General features: G+C 40.9%; 1 protein-coding gene across 2 annotated transcripts in view; it reads left to right on the top strand.

Moving 5' to 3' along the window:
- PLAG1 (PLAG1 zinc finger) overlaps nucleotides 1–25,084 on the top strand; it is a 64,376-nt gene extending 39,292 nt beyond the window's left edge. The window contains exons 2-4 of one of the 2 annotated variants that reach the window (XM_069731370.1): nucleotides 13,145–13,236; nucleotides 19,051–19,409; nucleotides 21,906–25,084. In XM_069731370.1, the coding sequence (XP_069587471.1) occupies nucleotides 19,168–19,409; nucleotides 21,906–23,157 (1,494 nt within the window). In that variant the 5' untranslated portion in view covers nucleotides 13,145–13,236; nucleotides 19,051–19,167 and the 3' untranslated portion in view covers nucleotides 23,158–25,084. Of the gene's footprint in view, nucleotides 1–13,144; nucleotides 13,278–19,050; nucleotides 19,410–21,905 lie in introns of both variants that reach the window. The other variant, XM_069731369.1, reaches the window with a different exon arrangement.
- The last annotated feature ends 217 nt before the right edge of the window (nucleotides 25,085–25,301 follow it).

Raw genomic sequence — 25,301 nt, 5'->3', positions numbered from 1 at the left:
CTGGGTGCAGTGCATACCAGGATAGGGATGAGCAGCAATGCATACCAGGATGGGGATGAGGAGCCATGCATACCAGGATAGGGATGAGGAGGCCATGCATACCAGGATGGGGATGAGGAGCCATGCATACCAGGATAGGGATGAGGAGGCCATGCATACCAAGATGGGGATGAGGAGCCATGCATACCAGGATAGGGATGAGGAGGCCATGCATACCAGGATGGGGATGAGGAGCCATGCATACCAGGATAGGGATGAGGAGGCAATGCATACCAGGATGGGGATGAGGAGCCATGCATACCAGGATAGGGATGAGGAGGCCATGCATACCAAGATGGGGATGAGGAGCCATGCATACCAGGATAGGGATGAGGAGGCCATGCATACCAGGATGGGGATGAGGAGCCATGCATACCAGGATAGGGATGAGGAGCAATGCATACCAGGATGGGGATGAGGAGCCATGCATACCAGGATAGGGATGAGGAGCCATGCATACCAGGATAGGGATGAGGAGCCATGCATACCAGGATAGGGATGAGGAGCCATGCATATTTAGAATTATTTTTATGCATCGGTGATGATTTCAGTTTTATGCATTAGAAGCAAACGGAAAGCCACTTTGACAAAGGCTAAATTTTATGGCTAAATTGTGTTGTTTATTGATTATCCCCAACATGTTAGTTCTTGTATTGGTGTTCCAATTAGTGCTTAGTAGCTACCAAAAGTGGTCCAAAGATGGAAAACCAGTGAGCTGACAACAGATTGATGGGCTCCAAGGTTTTTTTTTTGTTTTTTTTTATTCCAATTAAGGTGTGAAGACCAAGCGTATCTGGTCTGATCCATACTGAAGAGCAAATCGTTGAAAAAGTTAATACTGGCTATTACAGAAAAATGTCAGAACACTCTGTTTGCTGTGTATGTGGTTGTGTAACTGCTGACCGGTTAAAAGACCTATGCTAACATGCGCCTACCACTTCCAATGGCCATCAAACTGGACCATAGAATAATAAAAGGAGGTAGCCTAGCTTGATAAAAAAAAAAAAAGAGTGTGATTTAAGTCATGGATGGCCGATTCTGGATGTTATTTAGGGAGGAAAAGATTTTACAAGGATGCACAATGGGAAAACGATAAGCCAGCAATGACCTGGGCTGTGTTCCATTAGCATTCATTGGATCCAAACAATGACACAAATTATACTTTAACTAGATGGTGGCCCGATTCTAACGCATCGGGTATTCTAGAATATGCATGTCCACGTAGTATATTGCCCAGTCACGTAGTATATTGCCCAGCCACGTAGTATATTGCCCAGTGACGTATATTGCCCAGCGACATAGTATACAGCACAGAGCCACGTAGTATATTGCCCAGCCACGTAGTATATTGCCCAGCCACGTAGTATATTGCCCAGCCACGTAGTATATTGCCCAGTGACGTAGTATATTGCACAGTGGCGTAGTGTACAGCACAGAGCCACGTAGTATATTGCACAGCTACGTAGAATACAGCACAGAGCCACGTAGTATATTGCCCAGTGACGTAGTATATTGCTCAGCTACGTAGTATACAGCACAGAGCCACGTAGTATATTGCACAGCGACGTAGTATACAGCACAGAGCCACATAGTATATTGCACAGTGACGTAGTATACAGCACAGAGCCACATAGTATATTGCCCAGCCACATATTATATTGCCCAGCCACGTATGTCACAGGTTAAAAAATAAACATACTCACCTTCGGATCCAAGGGCCCCTTGTAGTTGTAACATACTCGCCTTCGGATCTGGTGCAGGCGATGAGCGCGCGGCTACCGCCATCTTCCGTTCCCAGGATGCATTGCAAAATTACCCAGAGGACTTAGCGGTCTCGCAAGGCCGCTAAGTCTTCTGGGTAATTTCGCAATGCATCGCCGGGAACGGAAGATGGCGGCCGGCGCGAGCTGCTCGGCGGACAACGGAGGGTGAGTATAGCAGGTTTTTGTTTTTTTTTTATTATTTTTAACATTAGATTTTTTACTATTGATGCCGCATAGGCAGCATCAATAGTAAAAAGTTGAGGACACACAGGGTTAATAGCGGCGGTAACAGTGCGTTACCCGCGGCTTAACGCGGTCCGTTACCGCCGGCATTAACCCTGTGTTAGCGGTGGCTAGAGGGGAGTATGCGGGTGCTGGGCAGTGATTGCGGGGAGTAAGGAGCGGCCATTTTCTCCTGAACTGTGCCCGTCGCTGATTGGTCGTGGCGTTTTTTTCCACGACCAATCAGCGATTTGGATTTCCTTGACAGACAGAGGCCGCGACCAATGAATATCCGTGACAGACAGACAGAAGGACAGAAAGACGGAAGTGACCCTTAGACAATTATATAGTAGACTAGATGGTGGCCCGATTCTAACGCATCGGGTATTCTAGAATATGCATGTCCACGTAGTATATTGCCCAGCCACGTAGTATACAGCAAAGAGCCACGTAGTATATTGCCCAGTCACGTAGTATATTGCCCAGTCACGTAGTATATTGCCCAGCCACGTAGTATATTGCCCAGCCACGTAGTATATTGCCCAGTCACGTAGTATATTGCCCAGCCACGTAGTATATTGCCCAGCCACGTAGTATATTGCCCAGCCACGTAGTATATTGCCCAGCCACGTAGTATATTGCCCAGTCACGTAGTATATTGCCCGGTGACGTAGTATATTGCCCAGTGACGTAATATATTGCCCAGCCACGTAGTATATAGCAGAGCCACGTAGTATATAGCAGAGCCACGTAGTATATTGCCCAGCTACGTAGTATATTGCCCAGCTATGTAGTATATTGCCCAGCTACGTAGTATATTGCCCAGCTACGTAGTATATTGCCCAGTCACGTAGTATATTGCCCGGTGACGTAGTATATTGCCCAGTGACGTAATATATTGCCCAGCCACGTAGTATATAGCAGAGCCACTTAGTACGGTATATTGCCCAGTCACGTAGTATATTGCCCAGCCACATAGTATATAGTAGAGCCACGTAGTATATTGCCCAGGCACGTAGTATATTGCCCAGCACAGAGCCACGTAGTATAGAGACTAACACCGCGGGCCGTTACCGCTGCCATTAACCCTGTGTGAGCGGTGAGTGGAGGGGATTACGGAGCGGGCGCCGGGCAGTGAGTGCAGGGGAGTAGGGGAGGGACTAATCGGACTGTGCCCGTCGCTGATTGGTCGCGGCAGCCATGACAGGCAGCTGCCGATACCAATTAGCGAATGAATAACCGTGACAGAAGGACAGACAGACAGACGGAAGTGACCCTTAGACAATTATATATATAGATACAGTGGGGCAAAAAAGTATTTAGTCAGTCAGCAATAGTGCAAGTTCCACCACTTAAAAAGATGAGAGGCGTCTGTAATTTACATCATAGGTAAACCTCAACTATGGGAGACAAACTGAGAAAAAAAAATCCAGAAAATCACATTGTCTGTTTTTTTAACATTTTATTTGCATATTATGGTGGAAAATAAGTATTTGGTCAGAAACAAAATTTCATCTCAATACTTTGTAATATATCCTTTGTTGGCAATGACAGAGGTCAAACGTTTTCTGTAAGTCTTCACAAGGTTGCCACACACTGTTGTTGGTATGTTGGCCCATTCCTCCATGCAGATCTCCTCTAGAGCAGTGATGTTTTTGGCTTTTCGCTTGGCAACACGGACTTTCAACTCCCTCCAAAGGTTTTCTATAGGGTTGAGATCTGGAGACTGGCTAGGCCACTCCAGGACCTTGAAATGCTTCTTACGAAGCCACTCCTTCATTGCCCTGGCGGTGTGCTTTGGATCATTGTCATGTTGAAAGACCCAGCCACGTTTCATCTTCAATGCCGTTGCTGATGGACGGAGGTTTGCACTCAAAATCTCACGATACATGGCCCCATTCATTCTTTCATGTACCCGGATCAGTCGTCCTGGCCCCTTTGCAGAGAAATAGCCCCAAAGCATGATGTTTCCACCACCATGCTTTACAGTAGGTATGGTGTTTGATGGATGCAACTCAGTATTCTTTTTCCTCCAAACACGACAAGTTGTGTTTCTACCAAACAGTTCCAGTTTGGTTTCATCAGACCATAGGACATTCTCCCAAAACTCCTCTGGATCATCCAAATGCTCTCTAGCAAACTTCAGACGGGCCCGGACATGTACTGGCTTAAGCAGTGGGACACGTCTGGCACTGCAGGATCTGAGTCCATGGTGGCGTAGTGTGTTACTTATGGTAGGCCTTGTTACATTGGTCCCAGCTCTCTGCAGTTCATTCACTAGGTCCCCCCGAGTGGTTCTGGGATTTTTGCTCACCGTTCTTGTGATCATTCTGACCCCACGGGGTGGGATTTTGCGTGGAGCCCCAGATCGAGGGAGATTATCAGTGGTCTTGTATGTCTTCCATTTTCTAATTATTGCTCCCACTGTTGATTTCTTCACTCCAAGCTGGTTGGCTATTGCAGATTCAGTCTTCCCAGCCTGGTGCAGGGCTACAATTTTGTTTCTGGTGTCCTTTGACAGCTCTTTGGTCTTCACCATAGTGGAGTTTGGAGTCAGACTGTTTGAGGGTGTGCACAGGTGTCTTTTTATACTGATAACAAGTTTAAACAGGTGCCATTACTACAGGTAATGAGTGGAGGAAAGAGGAGACTCTTAAAGAAGAAGTTACAGGTCTGTGAGAGCCAGAAATCTTGATTGTTTGTTTCTGACCAAATACTTATTTTCCACCATAATATGCAAAAAAAATGATAAAAAAACAGGCAATGTGATTTTCTGGATTTTTTTTTCTCAGTTTGTCTCCCATAGTTGAGGTCTACCTATGATGTAAATTACAGATGCCTCTCATCTTTTTAAGCGGTGGAACTTGCACTATTGCTGACTGACTAAATACTTTTTTGCCCCACTGTATGTACCACCTATCAAATAGTTGCAAACATGGTACACCTTTACATGTCAGTGGTATTTCCTAATGTTAATGGTTTCTTTCTTTAGGAATATGTCCCCTGACCTACTGCAGAAATTATTTGGAATAGTTTGAACATGACTAAGGTCAAGGTATTGATTGATCTGCACTGGAAATTCTCCAGATCTCAATTGGATCACTTATCTGTGGGATGTGCTGGGAATCCAATCCAATATATGGAGGTCCAACTTGGCAATTTGTAGGACTTGGATTATGTGAAAATAACAAAATGTGCTTCACTCGCCTGCTATCGCCTACTTCATGGATCTAATGCAGGCCACTCTGAGGTCTACGCCAATACTGGAAGTGATATCACCTGTCATAGAAGAGCTGCGGCCTTCTTCTTATGATGCACTGTTTAACTTTACCTCTGCAGTCACAGTGGTCCTGTGAAAGGTGAACAATAATTTGTCACTTCTGATGCTGGTACCAACCACGAAACGGCCTGTCGCAACCAGGGCTGTGGAGTCGGTAAGCCAAACCTCCGACTCAGACTCCTCAAATTCCATGACTCCACCAAGATGGGCTCCGACTTAGACTCCATAACTCTGACTCCACAGCCCTGGCGGCAACCCGAGATAGAAAAGTGACGACTGCAGACAAAGTCTTGTGACCCCAGGATGACAGCTACACAGCTGTATTTGATTTATTTGTTTTTATTTTGCATGGGGCTCTTAAGTGTTCAGTTAAGTATCACCTGCTAACAGGATGACTTTAGAGGTCTTGAGAAGCTGTATTATAGGATTGAGCTCTGTATAGCAAAGTTTTGTGTAAAAATCTTAAATATATAGAGCTGAACCAGAAGTTTACATACACCATATAAAGACACATATGCATGTTTTTCTCAATATCTGACATGAAATCAGAAAAATCCTTTCCCGTTTTAGGCCAATAAGGATTACCATAATTATTAATATTTGCCAACTGCCAGAATAATGAAAGAGAGAGAGAATGTTTTTAAACATTTTTATTACTTACAGCAAAATCAAAAGTTTACATACATTTAATTAGTATTTGGTACCATTGCCCATAAACTGAATGACTTGGGTCAAATGTTTGGTATATCCTTCCACAAGCTTCTCTGGTGTCATTCAAGTGTGTGCTTGCGTGCGTGCTTGCGTGCGTGCGTGCATGCGTGTTTGTTTTAATATTTTACCAAAGTTTTCTGAGAAATATTCTTTGTTGATAGGTTTGCCAATGTGAAAAATAAATTTGGGTATATTTGATCACTGTTGCTCCAGCACTGACTCTCTGCTGCTGCTGACCATGGTCTTAAAAGTGAACCTGTCACAAGCAAACCCGCTATTAACCTGTAGATATGGGCTTAATACTGGTAATGCTTTTAACCTAGGGCTGGCTGCCAGTCAGGGCCAGGTGCTGTATTCTCAGAGTGGTGACTGAACCAGAGCCGCCCCTGTACCTGAAACCGAATGCTGCCAGGAATAATAGTTAATTTTCTCCTTGCAGCGTTCGGCTAAGTGCGGGGCCTGGACAGATTAGTAGCGTTTTTGCTGGGACAGGTTCCATTTTAACAGGCTGCTGTGTTCATGACATGACTTCAGTGCATGTAACAGACTAAGGCTGGTGTCACACTTGCAACTGCAATGTGACAATCTTGCGCCTGAATACCCTGTACTCGGGACCGGAGAGTGCGGCTGCATGCATTTCTATGCAGCTGACCGCTTCGGTCCGAACCGCCGGCGGCAGTTCCGAGTATTGAGGCGAGAGACTCGCACGAGTTTCTCGCATTGCAGTTGCAAGTGTGACACCGGCCTAATAACTAGACTCAGTGGTGATGCAGAAGTAGTTATTGTGAGACCACTGAACTCTGTGATTAGCTGTACCAGTCACCTGTACTGTTGTCTTGATGTCACCGGTGCAAACTGTCAACTAAGACCAGCGGCAGCAGTGGATGCATTTATTTTTATCACTTCTACAAGCCTATGACAGCAGTTTGTAAATTGCTTACATGTGGTCACATGTCCGCCTGCTCACACCAGCATTAACAAGGCATGCATATCGTACGCAGTCACGAATCAGCAGGCACATAGTGATTACAGACTTGTTCCAAGCATAAATATCTTGCCCTTGGTGCATTATCACTACACACATAAGTAAAGAAGAAATGAAAAAAAGTAATTAGCCAAGTAATTACTTTTCCTTTTACATTGATTTGTCTATGATTAACGAAAAAAATTGTCATTACAAACAGAGTGATCTATTTCAAGTGTTTATTTCTGTTAAAGTTGATAATTATCACTTTCAGCCAATGAAAACCCAAAAGTCATTATCTCAGTAAATTAGAATAATTAACAAAAAACACCTGCAAAGGCTTCCTGCAAGGAAGACACAAAAGGGGACAACACGCGGTCCAGGTAAGTACCTGCGTTCTGGCACAAACTCCCTACCCCTGATACAATGGGCCTGCCTTTCAAAGGGTTCAGGCCCTTATGTACCTTCGGGAGGCAGTAAAAGGTAGACGTCACAGGATGCAGAGGGAAGATGAAATCAAATTCTGTTTTATCAATAACACCTCCCTCCAAACCTTCCTGTAAAATCTGTCTCAACTCCTCACAGTATTCCTTAGTTGGATTGCTGCTTTTTTCTATAATATATGGGATTGTCAGCTGTGTCTTTAATTCATGTTATTGTATCTGGGTATCTTTTTGGCTTCTGGAAGGTCATGATTACCGCCCTCCTTTCATACAGGTGCATTTATGTGTTGTGGTTAGGTGCGCATGTTTAGCGCTCAGCTACCATAACCGTTTATTTGAGATATATGTGATACAGCGTCTGTCTCTAGTTGCGCTGGGGAGATTTTATTTCTGGCTCCTCCGGCGCTTGTCAGCAGCCGCTGGGCATCTCCGTAGTGCATCAGACAATCCGGCGTTCTGGTCGCTTAGCGACCATATGTCCGCAGTGCGCATGTCAATGGAGGCCTCTGGGTGAGCCGATGAGTTTCCGGCTCTCACTGCGCAGGTCGGCTGCTTCCGGCGTGCAGCACACTTTCCACAGCGCTCGGTCTCCTCGTGGTTTATGGCGTGTGACGTCATCATAGAGGTCTCCCTTCGTATGCCGGCGTGCGGTACATTCTATGCGGCGCCCGGTCTCCTCGTGGCTTATGGCGTGTGACGCCATCATAGAGGTTAGTCCCACTGTCACCGCCCATATGGTGTCCGTGTTTCTTTTTATGAGATGTGGATGCCAATTTGTGTAGTGGGCGGGACTGATAGGTTCTCTGACAGACATATCACCTGTTACTCAGTACAATCACACAGGTTACGTTTTTATCCAATTTGAAGTGGTCAATTGGTTTTCTTGGCTGCTTCCTATTTAAAGACCAGCCCCATACTTTATCCACCCTCTGCAGGATAGCATAGAGGGTGGCAGCAACTTATGTCTCCCTTTTGAGCACTTTTCTCTATAATCAAGCAGGTCCCCTGATGATTAGCTTGTAGGAAACGCGTCGGGACTGACCACAGGGAGAGTGCAGGGCATGTGTTTGCAGGGGTAGTTGTGGACTGCCCTTGTAAGGGCAGGAGCTGTGGGGATAGACTACTGTTAGCCCCATAGGGAATGACAGGGTATTGTCAGTTCCCTTCTTCATGTTCCGGATCGCTGCCGGTGCAAGAGGCTTTCCGGGTCTCCTGCCTATCTACGTTGGAGTCGGTGAGAATGTTCCATTTTTTTATCCTGACTCCTATTAATGACATCGTGGTTTAGATGCCGTTTTTTTGTGCCACTGTGCAATATTTATCTATTTACATGCAACCAATTATATGTAATATTGCTTCATGACTCTAATGTAGTTGTTTTTGCTAGCTAACTTGTGAATCATATATTGGTCTGCTTTTTATCCGCAAGCATCTTTGCAGGCGGTAATTTTTGAATCCCTTTAAGGGTTTCTTTGCGGGGTCTCTTTGTTGGGACCTCACCCTATATATTTTATATCACTTTTGGGTGGCTTTTTTGATTTGTACTTTTATATTGTTCTAGTAAAAGTTATGTTTTATCTCCACTTGCGCTGTATTTAGTGAACTGTTTTAGTGGGTATATCTGTGTTGTTAATCCATATACAGAGTTATTGCTATTTTTTGAAAGGCACACAATCCAAGATGCTTGAGGTCTACTGTAAAGCTTCCACAATCAGTGATGGTTTGGGAAGCATGTCATCTGCTGGTGTAGGTCTACTGTTTTATCAAGACCAAAGTCAGCGCAGCCGTCTACCAGTACATTTTAGAGCACTTCATGTTTCCCTCTGTTGACAAGCTTTTTGAAGATGGAAATTTCATTCTCCTGCAGGACTTGGCACCTGTCCACACTGCCAAAAGTACCAGTACCTGGTTTAAAAACAAGAGTATCACTGTACTTGATTGGCCAGCAAACTCTCCTGACCTTAACCCCATAGATATGGGATATTGTCAAGAGGAAGATGAGACCCCAGACCCAACAATGCAGACTACCTCTAGGCTGCTATCAAAGCAACCTGGGCTTTCATAACACCTCAGCAGTGCCACAGGCTGATCTCCATGCCATGCCGCATTGATGCAAAAAGAGCCCCGACCAAGTATTGAGTACATTTACTGAGCATACAGTTCAGTAGGCCAACATTTCGGATTTTAAAATAATTTTTCAAGCTGGTGTTATAAGGTATTCTAATTTACTGAGATAAAGACTTTTGGGTTTTCATTGCCTAATAAGCAATAATCATCAACATAAACAGAAACAAACACTAGAAATAGATCACTGTTTGTAATGACTCTATTTAATGAGTTTCACTTTTTGTATTGAAGAACTGAAATAAATTAACTTTTTGATGATATTCTAATTTTGTGAGAAGCACCTGTGCGTGAGTGTGTGTGTATTAGTTTTCATGGCCCTTAACCCCACTGATCCACTTGCAATTAAAAGGGCACCATAAGTCTAAAGGTTCTAAGTCTAAGTTCTAAAGATTTAAAAATTGCTGCCTTTATAAAATGGATGGCGTAGAAATGCAAAAACAGACATGTTTTTTGTTTTTTTTCTCTAGAGAAACAGACAATTTTACATTCTCTCATCTTAGCCAGCCCATTGTAGAGACTTTCCAGTAGTGTGATGGCTTGGGTTGGATTACCTGCCTGTGAACTGGCTGGTAGCTTTTTGCTGCTGCCTGGTAGTAAAGATATGTTTAGTGATTACTAGTTCTGTGTCTATGGTGTTGATGCCTATAGTAGGTTATTGCCGAAAGGATGGCATCTTAAGATCTAATACTGTATCTTATTAGCCATTCAGCTTGTGTAATGGCGTTTATAGTCGTGTATGGGGGCACAGATTAGCCTCCTGAATAAATCCTCCATGTGGGTTACATGGTTTCTGGCTCCTAGGTTTTACGAGCAGGGTCCATGGTCTGGGTCTGGTTTAAAAAACATTTTTTTTAATTTTTTTGTTTTTCACTAAAGACCTGGTTTCTTAAGTTTTTGTAAAACATTTCCTGGTGCGAAATGTGAGATGGCTAGCTCGAACTAAACTCTTAATAGCAAAGTAGTGATGAACAATTACCCTGGGAGGGCATTGTAAGAATTACAAACACAGTACACTTTCTAAGTTCTGGTATTTCCAGACAATTTAACATATGCACATACTTGAATATGTGCTAACTATAGGGTTGTAGACAGTAAACATGGCAGCGCATGACAGATGAGCAGTGTTTGTCAACCTGCAGTTAAATTGACTCTGATTTTGTGCTTCTCTGCCTTAGAGACAATTTTGCCCATGTCATAAAGTTCTTTGCACCCAACATTTCTGTTGGCACACATTTTTAAATGCTATTGAAGCATTTGTGCTGATTTTGCTGAAAATCCAAGTGGAAATCTTCATGTATGTGCTGGGAATTTGACGGATTGGACCCTTTGTATTGCAGATTTGCAGCATAATAGGCATGATGCCAATTGAAAGTCTGCAGCATACCCTCAAAGCAACAGTGGAAAAAAACACTGCATTTTTAAAACCTTTTGTATTCTAACATTGTGCTATAAATGAGTGTAACTTCATGAAGAAAAACCCTCAACGTTCCCAAGTCCATAACATTATAACTCTGCCTATTGCATGGAAAGAATTAAGGATCGATTTTATCTTAAGACTGGTCTTACATACAGCATTGTGCCTTATTGTTTTCCCTTTTTTAGAAGTATTTAAAAAAAACTTGCAAAATGGGGTAAACAGCAATACCATCAGGATTAGTATTGAATGATGAAGGATCTGCCTGTATTTCTCAGCAATGGGGACACTGAGAACTGGGCAGCATTGGGAACCATAGACACAGTGGTCAGCCAAGGTTAGAGTTGGTGATAAGACATATGTTCATGCTTAATTCCCCCCCTTCAAAATTGGAAGGTGTCCCACAGTACCATCAGCTCTTTGTTCTTTATCTACTTTTAGGACTTGTGTTAAAATGTTTTAGGTCAAATGTGTGCATTTTTTCACTGTTGAAAACATTTTTTATATTCTTCTGAACTAATGCAGTTAAGTGCCTCCAGCTATTTTTTTTAAATCTTTTCTACGTCCTGAAAATGTTTTTCATTTTTTAGGTTTTTCTTCATTCTTGGGAATAAGAAGTCGTCACAAGGGGGCTAGGCCAGGTGAGTAGGAAGGCTGACCCTGGTGTTTTTTTGGTTTTTTTGACAAGTCATCATCACAGGGGATGAATCTTGGTGAAACTCCTATGATCCTGAAACAAAACAGCAGTCCAGCCAGTGGATGACCGCTTCATTGCCCAAACCAGTAAAGCTCATCAAGTGAAATCAAACTTGAAGTCCATGATAGTTTGTTTTTTCAACATCAAATTAGCTGTTCACTTTGAATTTGTTCCTCGGAAAACCACAGTGAATCAACCTTACTATCTGCAATTGCTGAAGCAATTGCATGAGGCAGGGAGAAAAAAAACTACCTGAATTGTGCTGGTCGGAGGACTGGCTTCTTTATCATGACAATGCATATGCCCACATAGCATTGAAAATCAACCAGTTTTTGGCAAATAAGTGACTGACAACGGTTTCTGACCCTCCTAACTCTCTTGACCTAGCCCCCTGCAATGATTTCTTATTCCCAAGAATGATGAGAAACCTAAAGGGGAAGCGTTTACAGGACGTAGACGAGGTTAAGAAAAATAGCTGGAGGCACTTCACAACATTAGCTCAGAACAATATATAAAAAAAAATGTAAACGTGAATAACCAAAAATAGACAATTCATGGTTTTTTTTGGGTCCCGTGTGTGTGTGTCTGTATAAATGATGCACACAGTATTTTACAGGTGCTAAAGAAAACAATTACTGTATTTTCTGGCGTATAAGACTACTTTTTAACCCTTGAAAATCTTCTCAAAAGTCAGGTATCGTCTTATACGCCAGGTGTCGTCTTATAGGGCAGGTGCGGAGTAATCTGCGGTTGCGGTATTGTGGGGGGAGCGACCCCAATGACAAGGAGAGGGGGCACCTCACCGGGAAAGTGTAAGTGAAGCAGAGGCAGAGAAGGAGATAATAGGATACAAGGGTGAGCCAGATTAGTGAAAGAGGAGTGTTTTTCTAGGCACATCACCGCTCTCTCTCTCTTTTTTGCATAACCCATGCATCCCAGACGCTGACAGTTTGCTTCACTTACACCTTCCTGGTGAGGCGTTTCCTCACCTCATCATCGGGACCACTCCCCCCCACTATATACTTCGACCGCAGATTGCTCCGCACCCACCCTATAAGATGACACCCGGCATATAAGACAACCCCCGGCTTTTGAGAAGATTTTATATTTTAACTGGAAAAGTTGGGGGTCGTCTTATACGCCCAGTCATTTTATACGCCGGAAAATACGATACTTTAAATTGATTATGAGATATCTGATCATAGCTTTTGTAGCTTGTAAAAATTGTATGTCCCTGCACAAGGCTAAAAAGAATTCAGGTGGGTATTTTGTTGGTTTCTTTTGATGACCAATGTGCTTTTACGCTCATTTAATGACCTCATTGTGACAGAGCTTTAAGTGGCCCTTTTCTGTTTAACATCCTTTTTTATGTGGTTGGAAGGCGACTATTAGCAATATGCATTCTGCATTTTGGAAAGTTTTTTTTGCTTTTAATGAATATTTTTCTTTGCAAAATATAAAATGTTCTTATTTTTCTTTTACAGATCTAAGAAAATGGAAACTTCTACCGTATGGTCTCCTCCAAGAAGTGCTAGTGGGACAGGTTAAAACCAGTAACAAGCTAAAGCGAATCCAGGTGTGAATGCATCGGAATTTATCCAAATACAAAATTTTTAAGTATGATTTTTATTTCTCTTAATAGGATAGTATTCAATAACCAATGTACTCAACCAAATGTGACAGACAACATGAAGCTAATTTCTCTCTTGACATCCAAAAATCAGCCAATTTAAAGTGAATCTGAAACTCCCCTCTCAGAATGTTTGTTTTACTAAATACTGCCATTAGAACACTGTGTTATGCTGTTCCTATAATATCTTGAAAATGTGTGGATATATTGACCATGGGGTGGTACTAGACATGAGAGGATCTGCCGAGATTCAAATTTGGTGAATTGCGCAGAATTTAATGCGAATTCCAATTTACAGTCAACTTATTCTACGCGAATTGACTGTCCCATATTATACTTTAAGGTCTCGCTAGACCCCACAACAGAATAAACATAAGATGTAGAAAAATCAACAGCTAATACCTCATGGCTCAACTCTCCGACCACCCTTGCTGATTTTTGTCCCTCTTATGGTCCTTGGAACCTCTTCTCACATGCTGAAACCTCTTACTACTGGGACTTCTGGCTGTGACCAGGTCCTGGGATCCCTGCACATGCTTGTTAAGTCGTATACATAGATGTCAGTGAAGAGGCTTGTGGAATCGGCACACAGCAGTGGTAAGAAGTGCTGAGGGCCATATGTAGCTGGGTGACCAAAGAAGTGAGCGGTGAGGTGAGTATTAGTTGTTTTTATTTATTTTTTGTTAACCTTTTGTCTACCATTTGTGGTTCAGCAAAATGGTGGGCAGCAAATGAGAATAAATCCATATTCTAGACAATACGGATTTTTGTAGAATTCAAGTATAAATGAAGTTCACTTGAAGAAATAAGGCCAACTCTAGGTGGTATCAATTTTAGTATGTCCTTCCCTACTTACTTGACAGTGTCCAATTGATGCTGACAGTGGCAGACTGTGTAGATGAATACCCCTTCTGCCAGGATGAATTAAAACATCCAGTTGCCAGCATATTCCAAAAATTTTAACAGAGGAACTGCACAATACAGAGTTACGAAAAAAGACTTTTAGAAGTGTTACCTAATGAGAAGTGTCGACTTTTCTTCATTGCAGGTTTTATTCAGGTTTTTTCATGCAGTTTTTAAAGCCAAAATTAAGTGTGTAACCTAAACTGGAAGAAAGTGTAAAGACAGATCCTCCTTTCGATCACACTCCTATTTTTGGCTGGAAACAACTTCATCAAGAAGCTTGAAAAAATAAAATCTGCTCCTGTACAGGTACCATAAGGGTATGTGCACATGGCATCTTTAAGGGAATCTGCCTGAAAATGCGTTGCAAAAGAACCATAGAAAATGTACATAATGCACAGCAATATCTTATCAAATTTCTTTTATCTACTTCAAGGTTTACAAACCCTGAAGTCGTTAAAAGAAGTGACCTGCTCATTTTTGGGGCGTCTTCCGCTAGGAGATAAACGACCAATGTACTTAGTTACCGTCGTTATATTTTTTATTTCATAAATCAATGATACACATGAAAATAAGCAACTTTGTATTATCAGAGATATCCGCTTTTTATCTCTGCCAAAATTGATCAGTCATTATAAAAATCCTCAATTCGGAGGTAAAATCTGTATTGAGTGAAGACATCCTAATACATCATGTCCCATTTCTGAGATATGAGATGTTATCCTAACTAGCTAGGAGGAAGGAGGTGCTCTGCCTCTAGCTCCTCTAGAATTGTATCCGTTGCACCTGCCATGTCCTATCTCAGTAATGGGATAAGCTGTCTTCACTCAATACAGATTTTACCTCAGAATTGAGGATTTTGATAATGACTGATCAATTTTGGTAGAGTAAGAAGCAAATTTCTCTAAGATATATTACAGGGGTGGGGAACCTCAGGGCCATTTACGGCCCTCTATGACCTTCTATCAGGCCCCCGAGCAGATTCTCGGGGACCGCATTCTTGGGCAGGGAGGTGTATTTTGATTACAAACAGCTCATTAATTTCTTGCACACACACGCACTGTTCACTACTGAACACTGAAGGGCATGCAATGAAAGATTACGTCCTGAAACCAGTGCCAGAGTCGGGATGTACTGTGTGGGCGGAGATTGTACGGCCTCCAAAGGATGGTATAAATATCCAAACGGCCTTTGGCAGAAAAAAAGATTCCACACCCCTGATTTATTTCAAAGTTGCTTATTTTCATGTGTACTATTGATTTATTAAATTAAAAATAAAACTGCGGTTACTTTTTAACAGAACAGAGGGAAAAGGCACTGGTGGCAGAGGTGCCGCAAGAACAACAAGAAAACTGCTACAGGAACATGACCGCCAGCTTTTCCCTGAAGCGGCTTTGCTTGGGGAAAACTCTTTGGCTGCCCCACCATGTGCGCATACCCTAATAGATTACCTATCATAGACTTTCTTCATTTCTAGATCATAGTAATTTTATTTGCATCAGGTCTTCTCATTTTGCTTCTGCTTTTATTTTTTTATTGCATCCAATGTTGTCTGGTGCATAAGTAGTATGCTTCTAAAAATTAAATGCAATAAATTTAAAATAGTAATAGTAATTAGTAATTCACATGTCCGTGGCATCTTTATATGTAGTTGGGTGCCCGTACAAGCCGTGAAAGTGTGATGAACAGCAGTACAATTTGTGCAGGGAAAAACTGCTGTAGAGCCCACTGCCAACCACGTATTCTGCTTCTTTTTCCCACACAGCACACCACCACTGCATGTTCATGTGTCCTTTATCTGTTTACATCATGTTGTTGTGGTCTTTACACTTTGACCTTTTTTGACATGTCATAGATTTTTATTACTTCACAGTCCTTAAACTTTTGTACTTCCGCTGATTCAAAAAAACTGTATAGCTCTGACTCATGAGAATTTTATAATCTATGGATTTAACACCCTAAACAAAGCTCTGATCATTTTTAATGGAAATTTTTTTAACATGTTTTCAAAGGCCTCCAGTAAATGAGTGGTTGTGGATTGGTTTCTAGGCATCAAAAGCTGGGCATAAATGTTAGATTACTATCAGCCATACCCACTGATTTTGGCTTGTCCATCCAACCATCTGATGTGTAGAAGCTTTTCCGCCGATGACAAATGTCAGAGGAGAAAATCTAACGTTTGGATTTCAACATTCTCAGTCCTTTTATTCTCAATGGAGACAAGCTACTGCCAGAAGACTCTGCCAGTGGCTTACTTGCCCCTTCACCCCCACCAATCTCATGCTTGCCAGACTCATTCCACCAGTGTGTGGTGGTTAGAAAGAATAGCTGTCAAACAAGCAAGCTTCGGCCAACCTATGTGCTATTGCCTTTTTTCTAGATTTAAAGTGATCCAACATCATATATTGCTCTTTTTCTATGTGTTTTTAACCATATATTTTAATCTAACTTAACATATAAGATAGTAAAATACCTGTTAAATTATTCCCATATGAGATGAGATCCAGCCATAGTCTACAGGGCTCATTTACAATGGGCAACTCGTGGCACTAAATGACCACTGCTCAGCTACATGTTTACTGATTGTCAGTCATTTAGTTGACTTTTAGACAGACCAACCACTCTTCCAATGGGTATAAAATGATCAGTAATAGACTGTTCTGTGTACTGGCTTTCATTGTTCTCGCAAGCATGGCTTATATACCAAACAATTATTGTTAGGCAGGCTCAAAAATTATTTCATCCTACTAAGGAGCTTTTTGCTAATTTATTAGGCAATTGCCAGCCAGTTTACAATGGCCATTTACCCTAGGAATACTCATTTACGATAATCGGCTAGTGTAAACTCACCTTGAGTCAATGGTTTTTCCACATTGAAATAAACATACACATTTATGGCAGAATCCAAAGAAATACAGTACAGACCAAAAGTTTGGACACACCTCATTTAAAGGTTTTTCTATATTTTCATGACTATGAAAATTGTACATTCACACTGAAGGCATCAAAACTATGAATTAGCACATGTGGAATTATATACTTAACAAAAAAGTGTGAAACAACTGAAATTATGTCTTATATTCTAGGTTCTTCAAAGTAGCCACCTTTTGCTTTGATGACTGCTTTGCACACTCTTGGCATTCTCTTGATGAGCTTCAAGAGGTAGTCACCGGAAATGGTCTTCCAACAATCTTGAAGGAGTTCCCAGACATGCTTAACACTTGTTGGCCCTTTTGCCTTCATTTTGCGGTCCAGCTCACACCAAACCATCTTGATTGGGTTCAGGTCTGGTGACTGTGGAGGCCAGGTCATCTGGCGTAGCACCCCATCACTCTCCTTCTTGGTCAAATAGCCCTTACACTGCTTGGAGGTGTGTTTGGGGTCATTGTCCTGTTGAAAAATAAATGATGATCCAACTAAACACAAACCGGATGGAATAGCATGCCGCTGCAAGATGCTGTGGTGGCCATGCTGGTTCAGTATGCCTTCAATTTTGAATAAATCACCAACAGTGTCACCAGCAAAGCACCCCCACACCATCACACCTCCTCCTCCATGCTTTACGGTGGGAACCAGGCATGTAGAGTCCATCCGTTCACCTTTTTGCGTCGCACAAAGACACGGTGGTCGGAACCAAAGATCTAAAATTTGGACTCATCAGACCAAAGCACAGATTTCCACTGGTCTAATGTCCATTCCTTGTGTTCTTTAACCCAAACAAGTCTCTTTTGCTTGTTGTCTGTCCTTAGCAGTGGTTTCCTAGCAGCTATTTTACCATGAAGGCCTGCTGCACAAAGTCTCCGCTTAACGGTTGTTATAGAGATGTATGCGCTGCTAGAACTCCGTGTGGCATTGACCTTGTCTCTAATCTGAGCTGATGTTAACTTGCGATTTCTGAGCCTGGTGACTCGGATAAACTTAGAAGCAGTGGTGACTCTTGGTCTTCCTTTCCTGGGGCGGTCCTCATGTCAGCCAGTTTCTTTGTAGCGCTTGATGGTTTTTGCCACTGCACCTGGGGATACTTTCAATGTGTTCCCAATTTTTCGGAAAGACTGACCTTAATTTCTTAAAGCAATGATGGACACTCGTTTTTCTTTACTTAGCTGCTTTTTTCTTGCCATAATACAAATTCTAACAGACTATTCAGTAGGACTATCAGCTGTGTATCCACCAGACTTCTGCTCAACACAACTAATAGTCCCAACCCCATTTATAAGGCAAGAAATCCCACTTATTAAACCTGACAGGGCACACCTGTGAAGTGAAAACCATTTCTGGTGACTACCTCTTGAAGCTCATCAAGAGAATGCCAAGAGTGTGCCAAGCAGTCATCAAAGCAAAAGGTGGCTACTTTGAAGAACCTAGAATATAAGACATAATTTCAGTTGTTTCACACCTTTTTGTTAAGTATATAATTCCACATGTGTTAATTCACAGTTTTGATGCCTTCAGTGTTAATGTACAATTTTCATAGTCATGAAAATACAGAAAAATCTTTAAATGAGAAGGTGTGTCCAAACTTTTCGTCTGTACTGTAGGTGGTGGATGGATTAGGGTTTGGTCGATGCTTAGATCGATACTACAGAGCTTTAGCTATTTTGCCATGTGTAATGCCTTGGGAGAACTAGAAATACGGTATATGGTATTGTATTACAAGTCTATATATTTATAACCATTAGTATTACAGAACTTGTGTAATATCTTAAACATGAATACATTTCTAGACATTGATTGGAACCAAATATTTTCTTTTATGTGTGTGCAAGTTTTTCTTTTTTATAATGCTTACAGCAGCATTTCTTAGCTTACAACTCCGTTATATCATAGTTATTTTGTATCATTTTTTTCTTTTTTCAGTCCCAATTTGTTTTATTTTTCGACCACATGGAACTTGCGAAGCCACCAAAAACGCTGTCACTTAGTGGAGTTGGGCAATTGCCAGTTGTCCAACAAGAAGGCCTGGTTTAGACTGCGATGGCCACTGTCATTCCCGGTGATTTGTCAGAAGTAAGAGATACCCAGAAAATCCCGTCAGGGAAGCGTAAACGTGGTGAAACAAAACCAAGAAAAAACTTCCCTTGCCAACTGTGTGACAAGGCATTTAACAGTGTTGAAAAATTAAAAGTCCATTCATACACTCACACAGGAGAGAGGCCCTACAAGTGCACGCAACAAGACTGCACCAAGGCCTTTGTTTCTAAATACAAATTATTAAGGTATACATTCTTATTTATCTTTCTGCTTACATTAAAGATTAAAGTGTTGGCTACTCCTTGTACGTCTGAACTCTATCTCATTCAGGTGTCCTTTATGCATATTCTAGAATGAAGTGCTTGTAATTAAAGGGGTTGTCCGGCCTTAGGCTACAAGTCTACAATCAGTCTATGTAACTGCAGACTTATGAATCCTCACAGCGCGCACACTGTGCGCTATAAGGATTCTCTGGTGCCAGGAGTGTCGGTCATCTGACCGTAAGTATGCAATTTGCATACTTCCAGCCACGTTCTGACTAGCCTCGTCCTGCCTCGCTCAACACATTTGCATTGACCAAGGTCATGCCCATCTAGTTGGCTTGTGACCAGATGAATGAAAATCACATACTTGTGGTCACATGACTGCCGCACTCAACAGGAAAGAATCCTTACAGCGTGCAGTGCACACGCTGTGAGGATTCATACGTCTGCAGTTACACAGTCTAAGGCCGGACTACCCCTTTAACTCTTGTGCCTAGTCATCTGTAGTGATGAGCAAACATTCTCGGATAATGTGCTTTCCGAGTATCTTGAGGCTGTAACACATGTGGGGATTTCCTGTTTGTTAAGCAATCCACCCCCACATATGTTGCAGTTGTCTAACAGCCCCGCGGATATTATACTTGGATAACCCGAAAGCATGCTCAGATAACACGTTAACCGAGCACGTTCGGTCATCACTAGTCATCTGCCTACCCTCATGGTTGTCGTTTAATTAGAGTTTAGTGCTAGCAGGCTTACTTTCTCTTTGGAATCGAAGGTCCAAACGTCCCTCTGCTGAATAAGAAGACATGTAAGTATTATAAAATAGTGCATGCTATGGTGGGTTGAGAAATTGGAGCCTAAATATTATGACTCAACTATCTGCAGTATAAGTGAGTTTCTTGAAGCAAACCTCCTTACATTTCTCATGTATAATCACTCTGCCTGGTGCCCTCCATTTTCCTCCTAATGGCTCCCCAATTGAAACTACTGGGATAGCGAGCCTAGGTAGGTCCAAACTGTGCCTCCACAGTATTTGAAATACAGGGGAGACAAGGTTCAGACTTACCACTGCATTCCCCATGCCATTCCAACTTCCAGCTTGGCTGTAGGAAGACCAGAATATCTATCTCAGAGAAGGAGACAATAAGAGAAACGGGGCACTCGGTAATGACTGAAAAATGTATTATCATTTTTAATGCCAGGATGGAGGGGCACATTAAGTTTCATATAGAGTGAAGTGAACTGTACTTAAAGGGGTTGTGCGAAACTAAATTTTATATTTTTTTGTAAATCTCTCTATTGGCATAATCTAATCTTTTTTTTCCAGCATACTTTTAATTTTTTTTTTTTATTTCCTTCACTTCTTTCTCTAACTGCTTTATTTTATTTACTTTTTTTAAAACATCTTTTGCCATGACTCTTTGTTTGAGAATCCCAGCACATGCTAGAATACTCAAATGTGTTGTCATCAGAGGCTGCCATCACTTTCACAGCCCTTTCCCTTAAACAAAGCATCATCAGTGATGTCTGTTTCAGGAGCTGGGCAAGTCCCTGCTCTACTGAGCGTGCGTCGGTTGTTTGTTCTGACGAATGCTCAGTAGGATCTGGTTACTGTGCACTGTTCTTTTCAGTGCACAGTGACAGTGCGCTCTCACCTGCTCTGATCAGAGTTGATAAGTCTGCAACAGAGCGTACTGTCTTTGCACATTGTAAGAAGGGAACAATCGAGCAGAGGCCAGCGCCACCCCCGCAAGAGAGATTTAGAATTAAAATAACATTTTTAGTTTTGTACCACCCTGTTAACACGTGACCTGTGGAGAAAAGTATTGTGCCGGGATGTTTAGCAGCGTACGAACCTGGTACAACTTTAAAACACAATATCAGAAGGAGTCAGTGTTAGGAGGGGGGTAAAAACCCAATACTTTTGGCACAATGACATTATTATTTTTATAATTATTTTATTTTTTAGCATTGCCCAGTATTTTGAATTTGTTTGCAGCCTTTACAGCTGTACATTTAAATTTTAAATGTTAATAGATTCAGATTTTATCTAGAAAGAATGCTAATACTATACTAATGCTATAGTTTTTGAAGAATGTAAATTTACCGTAATCTACAGAACTACATGGACAAATGAAGATGCACTAGTCTAGCGGGAGTCATTTCTACCAGACTATTCCGGTCTTTGGCATGAGTGACAGTCTGCATGCAATTTTGGCAGGATAGGAACATTATGCTGGCTGGCAGTCATGTTTAGGAAGCCGTGATTAGATGATCAGAGGCAGGATTAGGAAGTCTACATTTGCAATTGTATGCTTCATGTTAAAATTATGTTTCTCAACAAAGCACATTATGTCAATACAGAAATCTGCACCCATACTTCTATAATAGGTTCCCCTTAAAAAGTTTGTCATACAGATTTGTTTTTCTATTTCTTTTTATTAGTTGTTTATGCATTTTTCTCTGTATTTAAAGGCATATGGCTACACATTCTCCAGAGAAAACCCACAAGTGTAATTATTGTGAGAAAATGTTTCACCGGAAAGATCACCTAAAGAATCACCTTCATACTCATGATCCCAACAAAGAAGCATTTAAGTGTGAAGAATGTGGGAAGAACTACAACACAAAGCTGGGGTTTAAACGTCACTTGGCCTTGCACGCTGCTACAAGTGGAGACCTCACGTGTAAAGTATGTCTGCAGACTTTCGAAAGCACAGTGGTGCTGCTAGAGCACCTGAAAACCCATGCAGGCAAATCTTCCAGTGGTGTTAAGGAGAAAAAACACCAATGCGAGCATTGTGATCGTCGCTTTTACACCCGCAAAGATGTCCGCAGACACATGGTAGTGCACACTGGGAGAAAAGACTTCCTATGTCAGTATTGTGCACAGAGGTTTGGGCGTAAGGATCATCTAACCCGTCATATGAAGAAAAGTCACAATCAAGAACTGCTGAAAGTGAAAACAGAACCTATGGATCTGTTGGATCATTTCACCTGCAGTGTTCCTATAAAAGATGAGCTGCTTCCCGTGATGTCCTTATCTTCCAGTGAGCTGACATCAAAGCCATTTACAAACAGTTTGCAGTTGAACCTCTATAACACACAAATTCAGTCCATGCAGAGTTCTGCAGCAACACACCAAATGGTCGCTCCACCATTGTCTTTGGGCATGCCATGCCCTTTAGATATGGATCCTGTCCATCCTTCTCACCAGCTTGCTCTGAAGTACCCACTCAATTCTACCTCATACGCAGTTTCAATGCCCGATAAGGAACAACCATTGAAAGTGGAGATTGAAAGTTACCTTATGGAATTGCAAAGTGGCATGACGCCCTCTTCCCAGGTGTCTCCGTCATCATCTAAGTTAGGTTTGGATCAAGTAGGGCCGTTAGATGATGGTGGTGATGGAGTATCTCTCTCTAAAAGTTCTGTATCGATTAGCGAACCCCTCAACACCTCTTCATTGGACTTTAATCAGCTGTTTAATTTCATACCAGCCAATGGTCCACCTTACAGTGCGCCTGTATCCATTGGGAGTTTAGGAATGGGATACTCACAAGAGGAGGCCAGTTCTTCAATGGCCCAGCTGCCCCCACAAGCACAGGATCCTCAAGACCCGAGCAATAATATATGTTTTGGTTCTTTACACTCACTATCCTCTGCTTTTGCAAGCAACTTAAATACAACCACGACATTGCCACGATTTCATCAAGCTTTCCAGTAGAACTAAATTCAATGGATTGCGATTTGTTTTTTGTTTTGTTTTTTTATATATATATTAGTGCCAACGAAGCGGCTTTTGAAACACCTCTCATAGTCTACTCATTAACAATCTCGTTAAGCCAGTACATTGTCTTAATTGTTTACTTTGGTATTAGATGCCTTACTATATGTGGTCGTATTTTATTCTGCCAGCTGTGTTTTTCATTTTTGTTTTTTGCCTGTAGAAATAGATCTTTTTGGTTCAACTTCCTAGCAGTGAAATTCCAACGTGAAGAAGAATCTGTGACCGAAAATTCAATGGTTTTATGAAAACATCTACTATACTTTAATATCAGCGGTGATGAATCAAATCCATCTCCTTTTACAATTTCCAAAATTTAAGGGATGATATGCACCTGGTCGGCAAGCAACTTCAGTATTATGCAATACAATTGTTTGTAAAATGTTAGTTGCACTTTTGCATGAAACAGATTTAGGAATTTAATTCTTCGGCAAAAATTTTTCTTCACGCCCCTCGTTTGGCATTTAAATTATCGTGTGCCTTGTTTTTTTTATTTTAAATTATTTTATTTTTTTTGTTAAGTACCATGTTTTGCCCGAAGATTGTATGAAAATTGCCTCAACCTGTAGTATTTGACTACTACATACAGTATGTGCCTTCAATAAGCCAGTGTCCTTTTTACCTATATATGTTTTATTCTACGCGACTATCCTTTTGATTGGTACTATACTGCCATTCATCAGATATACGCTGCCAGCACTTGCAAAAATATATATATATATACTTTTTCTCATTACCAAGATTTCAAATCAGGACTCGATGGAGTTGCGTAAAAGCATATTGCTTACACCACTTTGCTTGGTAACTGTTATCATGCCCCATCAACATGCTCCGCTATCTGTTAGGCATTAGGAAGAAAAACAGAGTCTATAGCCGAAGAGTTACATGGTTAATATATATAAATATATATATGAAAAATAAATTAGATATAATAATGCATACCAGATGAAATGTGGCAGGGCATAAATATAAACATTATGGAAATTTTAAAGATTTCCATTTTATTTTCTTAGTAAGACGTATTAGCTATATTTTTTCCTGTAACTGTAAATATTCAGTGTATGTCTAACAGTATTTTCTTTTAAAGGCATTATATAGTAGGAATAGTATTTTTTTAAGATGCAAATAGCTTTTTGTGTTTTCAGAGTTTTTAAAGCAAAAATTAAAAAAAGTAAAAAAAGATTAAAAAAATAAGAAATCTGTGCTTATGAATTGCACACACAGCTCTGATTTAAGACTTCATCCTATAGTTTCTATGAAACAAAATAATGGCCGTCATTGAGCATGTAGTGTTCAACGTTGCCTCTGTTCTTTCTATCTTTTTTTTTTTTTTTCTTCTCAAAATAAAAAACTATAGAAGGGAATATCTGAAATATTTGTTAGTAACCATTTTGCAGGAAGGTTATTTTATTTTTTATTTTTTTCTTGCGGTAATACGTGCTCATATTGCCTACTGCTCGTACTTTAATTTCTGCATAGTACACATTGTGATACGTTTTTTGGTATTTTTGTTTGAAATTAATAATTGTAGGTTTTTATGTTTTTCTAATTTGTACACAAGATGGTTTAGATTCTAACAAATATTTCCCAGTTTCAGACTTTTCATTCCCATTTATTTGTATCCAGATATTAGTCAGATCTCATTATAAAAAAAAACAAAAAACAACTTTTTATATTCTACCTTTTATGTGGGCTAAATTAAAAATGTTGCCACTTGTCTGCTTCATGGCCTTTTTATATTGGATTTTTGGGGGACAAATAAAAAAAAAAGTGCCATATTTATATAGTAATAGTATACTATGTGGATATAGAATTTTTTTTATGTATTTGTATGTATATATATATTATATATATAAAAGTTGCGCCAATGCCCTTAATGGAATAAATAGCCAAATTCTTGCGTTTTTATTCAAATACTATTATTTTTTTTTGTCTTTCAAAATTTTTTATTTCTTTCAGAACAAAAAAAAAAGACAATATGTTGAGCCTTTTTAATAGGTCATCATGGCTTAAGGTGGGCTATGTAACAGTTGTCTTACCCTAAATGAAAAATATATAACCAATTAATTTCTTAAAGGGAACCT

This window comes from Ranitomeya imitator, chromosome 6 (assembly GCF_032444005.1).
Source record: "Ranitomeya imitator isolate aRanImi1 chromosome 6, aRanImi1.pri, whole genome shotgun sequence".
Taxonomy (NCBI): domain Eukaryota; kingdom Metazoa; phylum Chordata; class Amphibia; order Anura; family Dendrobatidae; genus Ranitomeya; species Ranitomeya imitator.
This window is presented reverse-complemented; position numbering and strand designations above follow the sequence as displayed.